The sequence below is a fragment of the Fusarium musae genome, chromosome 3 (genome assembly GCF_019915245.1).
Source record: "Fusarium musae strain F31 chromosome 3, whole genome shotgun sequence".
In the NCBI taxonomy this organism is placed as follows: domain Eukaryota; kingdom Fungi; phylum Ascomycota; class Sordariomycetes; order Hypocreales; family Nectriaceae; genus Fusarium; species Fusarium musae.
The window spans coordinates 1,825,703-1,839,438 of NC_058389.1; the positions used below are offsets into that span (position 1 = coordinate 1,825,703).

Sequence of the window (13,736 nt, forward strand, 5' to 3'; positions counted from 1 at the left end):
AACTCATGGCTATGGTACACCCATTCGATAAAATCTATGTTTAGGGATGATGCAAGCGGATCTAACTGCCTATTTATATAATCATATGCTGTATCATTGTATCTAACACAAATCAAACATAGCAACGCTAGGGTCGTGATCGCTGACCTCACCAGCCGTATTCTGCCAAGTGTTGATATGCAGATGCTCATACTTGATGCTCCTGCGCAACTCTTTGCTGATATACATATGATCCAGAGCCTGGCAGTTACTGTCAAAGAGGTATGTGTATCGCTCTGTCTCAGGAATCTTGGCAGCCTCATCAGCATCAACAAGACCGGATGTCTTGACGAAAGTCTGAAGGGGTGCAACGGCGGCAAATTCGTTAAAGTCACCAGCGGCAATAACGTGGGCCTTTTTGTCCTTCTTGAGGATCTCTGCGATAAAGTTCTACAAGTTGTCAGCTGGGTTTTATGCATAATGACATTCACACTTACAGCAGTAATTTCGGATTGCTTGGTGCGTTTCTCGACACCCTTGTTCACAGGAGTGCGAGCATCTCCATGCAGGGAAGTCGAGCCACCCTTGCTACCAAAGTGGACGTTGACAGTAAAGAAAGACTTCTTTGTACCCTTGACAGGCTTCCACTCAGCTACGAGAGGCTTGCGGCTATCATCCCAGGCAGGGTTGGCAGGGTCAATTCGTCCAGGGTTGTACTTGAGCGAGGGACCATCGACAACGGCGTTGACGTCGTTAGGTCCACCTTGATTGGGCTTGACGAGCTCAACTCTATCAGGACGGTAGAGATAAGCTTGGCGAATGTTACCGCCGGGCTGACCACCATCCTCGTTGTTGTCAGGTTCGACCTCAGCCCATTCGTAAACAACACCGCTGGACTCCTCAATACCGTCGGCCAAGGCAGCGAGAGTCTGATTGGCGGAAACGACGCCATCATTGGTAGCGCCGCTGTTGTCCTGAACTTCCTGGAGGAAAAGAAGGTCAGGAGTTCGCAGCTTCTCAACGATCTGCTTGATGACAAGGGGCAAGTGAGCAGAAGCAGGGTTGAGGTTCTCGGTGTTGTAGTCTGCAACTGTGATGCCCTTGCAAGAGCCCTTGCTGGTGAAGCTGACGGCAGGGTGCTCAGCGTTGGAAGGCTTGCTGACCTTGGTGGCAGTCAGGGGAAGAATGCGATAGAAGCCAAAGGCGTATGAGACCACGCCAGTGATATCACCAACGTAGTCGCCGAGCTTGGTGTCACTAGGGTTCTTGGTGCCATCGAGAGGTGAGCCGATGATAATGGCCTCAGGGTTGGCATCTGGATTGTTAGCCAAGGAAGCACTTCAGACAGAAGTTTTACATACCGTTGCCGACCATGGTAAGACCACCGTGCTTGTTCAGACCAGAAACCTTCCAGTTGCCCCTGACCCAGAAATCGCCAAAGTTGTTGGGTCGGCTGAGAGCATACGCCTTAGGGACAGTGACAAGCTCACCAACAAGACTCTCCCAAAAGTCAAGACCGTATGTGTTAGGTTGTAGTTTGGGGTTGGACACCGAGATGAGAGACTCGTTGTTGGGAACAGCAAAGACATTGCCGTCATCAAGCTTAGAGAATTGCTTGCCAGGAGGGTTACCGGTGTCCTTGCCAATAACCTTGGGCTTGAATTTGTTGTCAGAGGACTTAACAACAATGTTTCTGGGAGAAGAGATCTCAGTGAGATAGACATAGTCTTTGTTGGACCTGACGATGTTAGCAATGCTTCCTGCCTGAGTTGACGAAACTAACCTGTACTCCTCAACGAGACCATCAAGTGTGATGACATCTCCCACAGAGACGCTGCTCACAGCCGACTTTCCAAAGATGTACAGTCCCTCGGAGGTAGCAGAGCTACGATCAGGCTTTGTTGACCGCAGGTAAAAGCCAGAGCTGCCAACAGCTGTGACGAGACCCTCTACACCAGTGACATTCTTGCCAGCGTAGGAAGAGAGATAGCTGTTGCCATTGATCTCAGCAATGGTCAACGCCGCAGCCAGAGGGCTGATGAGGGAAGAGACGAAGAATTGAAGCTTCATGATGAAGATGAGTCGAGAAACACTTGAACTGCCCTGCTCTCAAAAGATGATCCACAAGGCCGCGCTCAGCTATTTGTATTCACGATAGCCTCCAAGACTCTCTCTGGGTTACCTACCTATCCTGGATCTACACCAATTTGGCCCCGGCGCAAAAGACCCAAAAGGTCACCGAAAGCGATTCCGCGCTGAGCTCTCTCCCCTTGGCAAAAGGTCTATCCCTATAATTTGCCATGGCCATAACCGTCCAGTATCGCCGCCAAGCCTCCAAATGCCCTATCGATCTGGCACGTTTATCTATGCGCCAAATTGGAGGTGGCCAGTCAGCGTCGATTGTGCGACCGCCGGGGGGGTTCACGCTTTGCCCTTTTTTGCAGGTCCCTTTTGTAGCTTTGGAGGCCTTGTTGCTCTTTCGTCTTGGCCCCTGTAAATCATCAACAGATTGGAAACACTCATTGGTTGACTTTGCCCTCGTGCAATCTTGCCAGAGAAAGAGGGAGCCGGAGATATTGTCTCAGGAAGCTATCTTCCGTCCATTAAAGGACGGAAGACTTGGCAATTCATAGAATTGGGGCAGTTGATTTATCATTCGTCCAATCGAAATCATTCAGGAATCATTCAGGTTTCAGGGCACAGCCATTAGAAAACAATAAATTGTGTCATTGGTCCTAGTGATGTGAACGGGTATATATCTAGCAAAAACTCCATATGTTGGTTACCCAACTGGTTCTCTATAAAATCATGGCTTGCCAACAAGCTTAAACTTAAGGCTCTTTTTTTTAAAACCAAGGCAACAAAGACTATCGAAGCGGGCCGAGGTAACTCCAATTAAAGACCTACAATTCGTCCTCAATTTCGAGGACACGTGCATATCAACAGTCGGAGACCTCCGACGAAGCCGGCGAGTTGCTAAGCATGGATAGTAACAGATTGGGCCCAAGATAGCGGGATGCCCCGTCTTTGTATGCCTCAATTGATGGAAATATCTCCGCTCAAAAGTGCGCTTTATCCAACCGCTGATACAAAGCAGGTTGCGTCAAGAGCGACGTCCTGTCATTAAGGAAAGTGAAAAGTCCACCTCCTCATCACTACGCCTTCTGAATTCCACACTCGATGCCTTTAGGACAACCCAACCATTATGGTTCATTGCGATGACTAACATTGGTCCTTAGACCCTGAAAATCGCAACGACTCAAACATAAGATCACAAGCTGCTCTCGCTCACAGCCTGGGCTCTGGTCTTTATGTCGTGAGCTCTCGATGATTCGGCTACCGTGCTCAAAGCTCGGCAGCTGTATCGGGATCGATGTCTGTGTGGGTACTGGTTCTGTCGTTTACCGCCGGGACAGAAACAATCAACCAGTGCTGGTGCCGGCATCGGGCCCATTCGTAATGGCGTTCTCTTTGCCCTTCGAGTCAGGCATATCGAGATCCCGATAAAGATTATTTTCGAAAATGTAGCTGACTACAAGATCAGGAATCAAATAGTCAATCGACATGTTGCGTTTGAGCAATAGGCGAATTTTGGTGCTACTGATGTCATTGGTAACGACCTGTACCATGGTTAGTATCACAATACTGACGCAATGGTTCCAACAACATACCTGACGAATTATGTGAATATTCTTCTCCCATTGCTTCAGGTTTGCCAGGGTTGAATCAATTTCAGTTCCTGTACGCTCCAAAGCAAAAACGCCATAGTTGCCCAGGATGTGGTCAAGGTCACGCTCGTCCCACACACCAGGAGTCGACATGGTCTGGATGAGATCGAGGCCAGCAAGAAGCACAATGCGGCAGCGCTTTCGAGTTCCGTCAGTGCATTCAACACCGCCCATGACCTCATTGATCTCATAGTCAAAGTGATCAAGCACTTTGGCCGTTGGGATGTAAGTCGGGCTCTCAGCTTCCCATGGGTCGACCATTAGCCACTTAGAGCTGTTTTCGGTCGCAAGCCTACACATCTCAATCCTGTGATGAGCAGGAGCTAGGCCCTTCTTTTTGTAGGCATCGCTGACTGATATCTCGTTAGTTCAGGTATGTTTCATATATGGTAGGATTTTCATCACTTACCAGGACTCAAAAAACCTGCAACAACTTCGAAATCTGATAATGTCAGCGATGCTTCAGAAGCAATGAGCGCGCAACCTACTCTCATTGTGAGCATGGTCTCGAGCCATGGGAAACATTCGAAGGCTGCTCAAAAGTTAGCGAATGCTTGTGCAAATATTGACAAATTTCATCGTTGCCCATTTGTCGAGAGCATTGAACTTGATCGGATGATCTGTCAAAAGAGCCATAGTCATCAGGTTAAGCTTACTGGAGATAGGTGATTGGGCTGAAAGAGCCGCAAGCAACGAGACATAGCGGAGTTTTGTCTGGAGGACATGATCGTTGGAAGCGGTGCGAGGGAAAAACGTAACCCTCCCTCGTGTGCTCCTTAACGTATTGGTAGTCGCAAGCCATTTCGGCTATTGCTGTGTAGTTGATATCGGTTTCTGAGATGAGAGTGGCGGGTTGAGCGGAACGAGGGGTTTCGCGATCCGATGAGCAACAGCGGCCGGCGCCGGTAGTTGACGGCGAACGGAAGCGAGGGGCACGGCAGTATCGGCGCAGAGACCGAATTACGACCGACTCGTTGAAAATGGGCAGATCCAGCCAGTTGCGGTGATTGAAGTCGTCGGGGCTTTCAGGAGATGGTCGAAATAGAGATGTGGCAACTTTGCGATTGTTGTTGACTTGATACTGCGCAAGTCTGGAGAAATGGATAGGCGGATGGCGATGGCGATGGCGGGGGTTCCGAAATCAGCAAGTATTGCACGTATTATGATGATGCAGTAAGAGTTTCGCAGGTATTATCGCTTATTGGGTTGAGGCTGCTGGCGTGTGAACAGGGGTCATGTAAGTGAATGAGTGAGTGTGTTCGTCTGGGCGGGAATAGAGAAGAAGATGGAAGTGGGAAGTTAAAGTAGAAGTAGAAGAAAGAAGGTTTTCCTTACGGCCCTTCTGCGAGAATTGGATTCAAATCTCCAGGCAGGGCAGGCAGGCATAGGCCAAAGATGGTGGGCGAGTGCTGGGTTGCGCGTGCGCCGAGATCCATTGCCTTAGCAAGGGAAAATGTGGGACTACAGAGGGAATAGGCTCTGCGCTGAGCATTCTGGTAGGTCAGATTCAGGCCTGCTAAAGAATCCGAACCTAGCCATTCGAACACCCTAGTCACCCATCGTGGACATTAACTCAACTGAATCCATGGGAGGTACAGAATCACCCACAAAATACGAAAGTCCAGGCCTTTGACGCACCATTCGCACGCCATCGACCTCAGCGGAGTGCAACGAAGCCACTGTTTTTGTTATGCTGTCCATTTGTTTTGCTTTGGTTGTTGAAGATTTTACACCTGGTAACTCCTGGAATGGTTAGTTTCCCCCATTGGCTCGTTCCCAATTCCCATCATCTACAGCACTGGAGACGTCCAATTATGCCACGATTCCCTTACCACCGATCTCTATGAGGTTTCCTTCCTCTCCAATCTTCACCCATGCTTGGCCTTGCTCGCTTCAAAGGCACTCTTGATTACTCACTAAATCATTCACGTTCTAACTTTTAGTGGCGGGGTATGACGACGGCGATCTGAGCCACTCCACCAAGCCGGCTCGAGGGAACGTGATACAGGGACAGAGGGACATCAGTAGCAGCATGAACCTAAGCTCTACGGTAGCACCAATAGGTTCCCTGTAAAGTTGCATTGTCGGCCTTGGTCTGTCTTACCGAAGCTCATCGAATTGGTCTCTGGAGCTGTGCTGCTGAAGGTAGCTTTCAATCGGTCAACCAATATGGTTATCAACCGTATAACTACAAATCATAGTTTCTGTAAATCTTCAGCATGCAGACCAAACTCAAAGCAAGATATCTCGGCTTGCTTGATGATCTGCTCCGTTTACAACTGACGGAATTTGCCATTCTCTGACATTGGGCTGTCTTCCAGTCTGACTTCGTTGCTCTGCCACAAAGATGTCTTTGTAAGCACCATGAATCAATCAGATTCCATACCAACGACAATCACTTTCTTCAATCCCTGCCAGGAAATGCGGGGTGATTCTAGCTATCTTTGATTGCCAGAACTCCTACGCTGAAGGTTTCTCGATTGACAATTACATAAATGGTTAGCATAACTGTGTGATCTTTAGTAAGTTGAGCCGGCAGTGTCTCAAACCGCCCCGATCAACATTGAGGTTTATCCATTAAATCTCTCAAACAGCAACTTATTATAGTCAAAGCTCTATTGCAGCAGTTGGCTCCACGCTCATCCCTGGGTCATATAAACATGGATGTGCTTGGAGCCCCAAACGAGCTTTCTCCACCATTCTCAACAGCGTTGTACTGTTGACTCGTGATTCAAAAATGTACCGCTTCTCGAATTTAGCACAGCCAATCTGCGTGCTGTGACTTTAAAGAGAAAGTCAGATCATGGTCTCCCAAGAATATGAATAATTTATGTCCATGTCGTGCCCTTTGGCGGAGAAGCAGGAGAAACATCTGCGACATTAACTAGTTTTTCGCTATTTTGATTGCCATCGAATCACCACTCCTGTTCTTTCAACATGGGCTTCCTATACCTTCAACCAAGTCCTACTTGTAACTGACACCCGATCGCTTCTTTAAACTCGCAGCCGAACTATCGAAAACCACAGACAATATTCTACGCCAAGAATTCGTAATCACACCAGGTATTTTCTCTTTTAGCCAGACGGTTTCAGAAGACAGCTCGCCTCGTTGCTAGTCAGACGCCGAGAAAACACGCGTGTCTCTTATTAGCTACTTAGCGGACCAATTGATACTTTGGAGGGAGCTGAAAGAGGTCCACTGTGTCCCCAGCTCGAAGCTGCTTCTGCCACGATAGTGCTGCGATGGATTCATTTTAGCCTGTCCGTTTTAGGTGAGTGAGGGATGGGGGTCCGACAGCGGACCAGCTTGCAAATCCTCGGAAATTCGGTGTCATCACTGTAATATTTTGTCCGAGGAAATAGACGTATCTTGCTGTTCTTCGGAAAGTACAAGTAAGCATTCATCTGGACATGGCCGAGAGATAGGGCAGTGACTTGAGACTGCGGGAGGTAGTTACGGGAGCAGATGTTGATAAAAAAGAACCGCTTTGAGCGACTTCGGGACCATTTCCACCAGGAGTCACTGATTGGGGCAATTGATAGTAGAGGTTTTTACTTCCAGAGTCTCTTGGTTCGTGGCGGCTTTTCTGAGAACTATGAGAACCCTCCTAGTTACAGTAATGCGAAAAAAGATGAAATACACCGTGACAGCCTACCAGTATTACCACCCGAGTACGCTCACACACAAGAGGCTATAAATCTCTACGATTCGGAGCATTCACTTATAACGTTGTAAATTTGACCTTACTTTATGCCGAAGCTGACGAAATCAACAAGGGATATCTCACACGCCATTAAGGACCCCGTGAACTGCATCCACCGTTTGCCAGATCAAGGAAAAGCCAAATATTCCACCTGAGCTTAATAATATTAGATTTATAAGTCCCTCCGCCATAGACAAAGAATGTGCGGATCCGCAGCATCCAGTGCGGGATGTGGGACAAAGCGTAACTCCCGAACATGTTTGCGGGGAAACGAGTTCATTAGTAGATTACATGACTACAAAGGTAGCCTTTACCAATTCATTCTCGATTCAGGAGATTCCATAGGACAGCCCAGTTTTGTTTCCATTTGATGATGTGGCATACGCAGCGTTGATCGGCTTATGCTCGCAATGAGAGGCTGATGTAGATCAAATCCGATTCAAGAAGCTCAGCTCTTCTCCTCAACCCCAGACTTTGACTAACTCGGCAGTGGAACGCTCCCCGCAACTAGAGGCAAGCTTCAAGGAACATGGGGTTTGACCCTACGGTACTTCTTCAATTGTCCTTTGCACCGCCGTAGGCTAACATGAACCTCCGGCGGGCCGAGGTGTGAGACATGTGCCCAGGCAGCCAAGGAAACAGATGAGCCGGAACCAGGAAAGTACTTCAATTTGTATGCTACACTCCTCAATATCCAAAGTCCTCCCAGACAACCTTCTCTCCCAGCAACCAACCTTCCAGGGCAGTCAGCAGAGCTGGTGCTGTGCACAGAAAGAAACGGGCGTTTTGGCCTTTGAACCTCTCGATATCATCAGCGCCTATTCGTCGCTTTACTACCCGTGTCCCAGCCCGCTCGGCGTCCTCCAACAAGTTCTCCTTGTCCGGCTGACCAGTGACGAACAGTGTAGTCACATTTGAGAGCCCTGGAATTCTTGAGAACGTGTCACTCGCAAGGGGTAAGTCCTCGTAGCGTAGAGTCCAGAGCAGCACAAATGGAGCTTCGTGTTGAAGTACAGCTGGCGCTTGTGCAAGGACAGGCGTAATTCCTACACCAGCCGCGATAAAGACAGATTGAGGACCTTTCGGTTCCAAAGGGACGCGGAAGCCCTCTTCGCCGCCAAAGCCAATTACCGGTATCTCCAAAGGCACACGAAGGTTGTGCTTTCTCAGGAAGCTCGTGACTGGACCATGTTTCCTCATTGTGATTTGTACCTCTCTATTGTTCTCTGGTGGGCTTGACACAGTAAACGTTCGGACATAGTCATCGTTGATACTTTGAGGATCGTGATCGGCCATATGACTGTAGCCACTCGACACTTCTTGCTCAAAGTCCAAAGTGATATACTGTCCTGCGTGCCATGCATTGATAGGCTTTGTCGAAGATAGCTCAAAGGTGTATCGGTCAATGGATGGCGTAAGAACTTCACGCTTAATCAAGCTTGCCGTGATACCATTTAATGAGGCGTCGGCAATATGCGCATCGTATTCTGAGAGTAAGTGACGGACAGGAGGGTTGTAAGGCGAGTATTCGCCCAGTGCGCCTCGGAAAGGCAGTCCCGACTTGACGAACTTTGCAGCAGTAATTGAGATCTTTACCGCAAGTTTTGTTCTTGCAAGATAAGAAGAAGCCTCATCACCAACAAGTATTGATGCGCTGCCTGTGGCATAAAGAACGTTGGCTGTGTTATAATCTGGAATAACAATGCCAACCAGTGGATTCACTCTGAAGTTGCCGAGTGTCTGATATAGTCTATTGCCTGAGACTGATACTTCATTAGCTTTGTTCATGAACAAGGGGATGTAAAACTCACACTCTGGATATATCAGGTCCAGTCCGTCCTTTTCATTCTTGATAATCCTCATGAACCCTGGACTTCCTCCACGATGATTTGTGTCCATTGTGACCCCATTTGTGCTCGACAAGAAGAACATGTCTGCCGCTGCAACCAGATCTAGGGCCTCCTGTGACAAGGGCAGCTTGTCCAAGACAAGCTCTGGTGCCATCTCATTAGGTACAATATCCTTTTTGTTGAGATATTTCGGACAGTTGCCCAGACTCTCGGTTACAGCCATGGCCATCTGTACTGCTTTGCCTTCCTCTACTGTGGCACCGGCAATCATGTTTCCTACCAGCTTTACGCGATCTCTGGTCTCCAGGTCGATGGATAATCCTGCCATTCCTTTTCCTTCGCCTCCATTCGGCCTGTTAATAGCGCCTTCTTTCACCCCGTCATCGTCAATCCCATCCCAGAGGGCTCTAAAGACAGGATCGTGGCGAGTATCAACTGAGCTGTTGAACGCGAGCACGCCTTCAGCTACTGGCCTTGCAAAGCCCCGGTCTCCGCCCCATACTGTAGCCCATGGGCGACCCTCGCTATCCAGCGTTCCGAGGGCTACCAAGGGCGACTGCATCACTCGCATGCCATACTGGGGTGCTAAACCTGGAAACGTTGGGTTTCCTCTTTTAGGGACTTTGAGTTGCTTTTGCACGGCTAGTTCGCCCTCGTGCCATTCTGATGTCGCTGAGGGCATGTTGTTATTGACAAAGGGTCCGTATAATTGTAGTAAATGACTTTGAAATGCGTATTGTAAGCTCAGTGCAAGACTGTGAAAGAGAATGTTCAAAAGAAATAGCTTGGTCATGCCGCTCTATTAAACCTCCGACTTAGTCAATTCTATGTCATCAGTATATGTCAGCAACCAAGATTGAGTTCCTGCTGTCGACAAATCGCCAGCCGTGGGCTTTTCTCTTTTAAGGGCGTAGTTGACCACACTGCAGGGTTGCTCACGACATTAGCACGAATAATAAGTAATCAGAACGCCCAAGTCAGCATGGCAACACCACTCCCTCCAACATGTCAAATATTGTCATCTATCACTTCTATTCAGGCTTCTTGGGGCAAAAGTCCACCTATGAACATGATATTATTGATTCGTGATTCATTAATAATCCAACATATTTGATGTAATCATTTACCAACCACCTGGTCTTTGAGATTCAACATCATAGTTATAGGGAGGGGCCCTTTCAGGTCTTGCAGATGCTGCGCGAGGCGGCATTGGGTTCGTCAAGTTCCTTTGTGGAGGTCCCCGAAAAGGCATTGGCCCTGTAGCACTTCGTACTGGAGGATTGAAGGGCCGTTGCATTGCGGCTCCGCCCTGGTGAGAGTTCACAGATGATGTAGTGCTCATGCGACCTCCAGGATTGTAAGCTTGGTACTGGGGTGTCTGAGCCGAAGGAAATGTTCCCATGGGCTGCGAAAAGGTATCCATAGGGCGAGCGCTGGGGGCGCGAGTCGGGGGAGGGAAGAAAGGCGCCATGTCAGAGTTTATTGGACCAGGACTCTCTGTAAATCGCCCGGGAAGAGTTGTCATTGGGTCCATTGCCATTTGATTTGGAGGATAAGGCCCAAAGTTATCATGCCTGTCAGTGGTAGATCGGGGTTGAGTCTGTCCCTGGTAGTTAATAGGAGGCACATCAGGCACGGGGGATGCGATCCGTCCATATCCACCTCCGGATCTAGAAGTGGCTCGGGATGCGTAGCTCGCGATAGATGCCGTAGTGCCCTGTCTTGATGGCAAAGTTCGTTCTGAAGCTGGGGGTGCGTTCTCCATGCCACCTGGCGTACCGGGGCGTGAGGTGTAAGGTGGCAATGTCATCATGGTGTCGTTACGATTGAGCATTGGTGGGTGATCCATCTTGGTGACTGGGCCAACGTTTGGCAAAGTTGGTAAGGTGGCAGCTCGGTCGAGGTGAGGCTTCTCTCCATTCTTCTTGGCCGCCTTGATTTCAGCCTTAAAGCGGCTGGCCTCCTCCCTAGCTAGAGCTTTGTTGACCGTCTTTGTGACAATCTTCATCAATGCCTTGGTGACCTTCCGCTCACAGTATCCAGAAAGACCACCGTCGGCTGCAGGAATCCAATGGTATAAAAAGAATACCCAAAACAGAACGGCAGCGAGAAGGAAAAGCGCAGAAAACACCCAGATAACCAGAGTGAAACACATTCCGGAAAGAATAAGTGCCTGTTGATAATCTTCTTCGGCAAGAATCTTGATCTTCTCGAAGAATCCAGTAATGGAGTCGCCTACATTGTCTGCTGTAGGCGTCAACTGTGCCTCATACACTGACTTGAGTGTAAAAGCATTGAGGACCTGGCGAGGACCTGAGCAGATGATGACTCGGATCCAGGCTATAGAAATTAGTAAAGAGTATTTCATAAGTTAACATAACATGTAAGCATACCTTGAAAGTTGAAATATGTGAAGAGCGCAATATATTGTGCGCCTTCTTTACTTTTGGTGAGTTCAGCAAAGACTAGGAATCTTTTCCAACCTTGCGAGCCAAGTCGAATTGATTCCCATCGAACGGCTAGGCTGTCAAGATAGGATTCCGCTACATTGCCTCGTCTGATAACCCGAAATGCGCGGAACCCCTCGTAAGCTAGGTTGATGAATGAGAGAATAATGCAAATAGAGAAGATCCATTTCGTGACGTCGAAAGAGATGGCAGGATCGATCTTTGAAGACCAACGATCGAACACGAGTAGGTTGACGGCAGTAAAACTGTCAACAACGTAGACCGCAACTGAAACGAGAAGCATAAGCCACAGGTAGATATAAGCGAATACAGTTCCGCATCCACGGCTCTTGAAGTCGCGAAGATTGATGTATTCCCATTTCTGGTCAGCAATCCCCACGACCTGCTTCTTTCGATTCCCGCAGCAAGTCATGATGAGAACTGGGATCGTCTGAGGAAGCTATTTCGAAAAACAGAGGTCGTCGGTGGGTATAAAGGTTGTCGAGTGATCGAGTGGCAAGATATCCGGTTCCTTCGCCAGCGAAGACCGAATACACCGCTATCAAAAGAAACAGAAGCAAGAACGTCGAAAAAAAAACAATGAAAATAAGCGATCGTGATAATTTCGTGCTGCAACCGGTGCGCGATAAGTGAGGGTTTAGTGTAAAGTTGAACACATGGCTGTAGTTTGATATGTCGTATATACTTTCGATTAGATAGATATGTTTTGTTGTTCAGGAGATATATTCAAGAAGGTATCTTAAAGGGATGAGTGAAATCCGTAGATGTTAGGACTCAATAGAGAACAATAGCCATATAAGGATGGCTGTTCGCGGTGGTTGAATGACGATATATTGTTTGAGATTCGAGACAATGGAATGAAAGATTGACGAAACCGACACAAGAGAGATTGTACTGAAGCCAAGAAAAGAGCCGTCAAAGCAGTGGCAAGAACAATTACTGTACAATAGCAGTAGAAGGCTGGAAGATGAATGAAAGAGAGTCTGGAACAATGAGACACGGCGGAAATGGGAGGGATGTTTCAAATGAGAGGAGAGTGCCTCAGGGCTAAGGTAGTTAAATCGCAATACAATCCAGCACTGACTTGACTTCAAACAGGAAGGAGCGGAGATCAGCATCTACAGCAAGTGTAACGCTACGAGGACCCTGGCCTTTAGTGGCGCCATTGCCTGCAGGTACCAAACGCCAAACGTTGAGAGCATTATCTTGAGGGCTCATCGAGACCAACGATTGGCTGTGGAGATTGCTGCGGCGCAAAAGAAGGCCACTGTCAACAAGAACTCAGTGGTTCTGAACCTATTGCCTCTGTCGGGCCTTGGATGGAGAGGACTGGGCATTGCCGCTGGTGTTCGCTCATTTCTCTTGTTTCAGTGGCTGGTTTTCTTTATCCTCCAACCGCCAACTGGAATCTTGACGGCCCAAGAAGACGGCGCGACCAATCCCCTGGCGCCAGACACTAACAGCGAATCAGCGCGATTAGCCGCTGTGTTCAGCGGTAATAATTCTGGATAACAACAAAGCCGTGTAACCAGAACAGACAAGGACAAGAACAGCACATTATCAAATGAAACTTGGATCGGTACTCCCGAATTCTCGAGTTTCAGCGTGGTTGCATCGCAACAAATCTCCCAATTCTCTCGGGTCCCTCGAATGGGTGAAACGTGCTAATAGTGGTCGGGTTGCCTCCCCCGCGTCAATCCATGCCAGAAGCACCGAGACTGTTGCACACAAAGTCGAAACTCAAGAGCTAACTTGGTCGCAATCTTGGGTCTTCGGCATTTTAGAAACCCGCTTGCATGTAAATCTTCATTTCCCGAGGAACACCATAATAAACTCACAATCACTCAATGGCATCGCATGACTTGACAAGACGAGGTGCTTTATCGATCAAACAGCTACTGTAACTTGCCTCGGTTGCTTTCACCACGGCGGCCACAATGATAATTACTGATTGCTGGCTGTTGGCTGTTGGCTGTTGGCTGCCTCAAATATTGAGAAATAACGCAA

General features: G+C 48.4%; 4 protein-coding genes across 4 annotated transcripts; all 4 read right to left on the reverse strand.

Annotated features, from left to right (window-relative positions):
• Window positions 1–102: 102 nt before the first annotated feature.
• Window positions 103–2,049, reverse strand: J7337_004030 (uncharacterized protein; the record flags this gene model as incomplete). The annotated part of the gene is made up of 4 exons (XM_044821733.1): window positions 103–429; window positions 477–1,294; window positions 1,341–1,717; window positions 1,763–2,049. The coding sequence occupies 4 exons, from the start codon at window positions 2,047–2,049 to the stop codon at window positions 103–105; spliced, it is 1,809 nt and encodes a 602-aa protein (XP_044683066.1).
• A 1,352-nt stretch (window positions 2,050–3,401) lies between these two features.
• Window positions 3,402–4,223, reverse strand: J7337_004031 (uncharacterized protein; the record flags this gene model as incomplete). Its single annotated transcript, XM_044821734.1, has 4 exons — window positions 3,402–3,599; window positions 3,651–4,060; window positions 4,117–4,149; window positions 4,196–4,223. The coding sequence occupies 4 exons, from the start codon at window positions 4,221–4,223 to the stop codon at window positions 3,402–3,404; spliced, it is 669 nt and encodes a 222-aa protein (XP_044683067.1).
• A 3,875-nt stretch (window positions 4,224–8,098) lies between these two features.
• Window positions 8,099–9,943, reverse strand: J7337_004032 (uncharacterized protein; the record flags this gene model as incomplete). Its single annotated transcript, XM_044821735.1, has 1 exon — window positions 8,099–9,943. One exon carries the CDS (start codon window positions 9,941–9,943, stop codon window positions 8,099–8,101), a length of 1,845 nt encoding a protein of 614 aa, XP_044683068.1.
• A 441-nt stretch (window positions 9,944–10,384) lies between these two features.
• On the reverse strand, window positions 10,385–12,141 carry J7337_004033 (uncharacterized protein; the record flags this gene model as incomplete). The annotated part of the gene is made up of 2 exons (XM_044821736.1): window positions 10,385–11,601; window positions 11,655–12,141. The coding sequence occupies 2 exons, from the start codon at window positions 12,139–12,141 to the stop codon at window positions 10,385–10,387; spliced, it is 1,704 nt and encodes a 567-aa protein (XP_044683069.1).
• Between the last annotated feature and the right edge of the window lie 1,595 nt (window positions 12,142–13,736).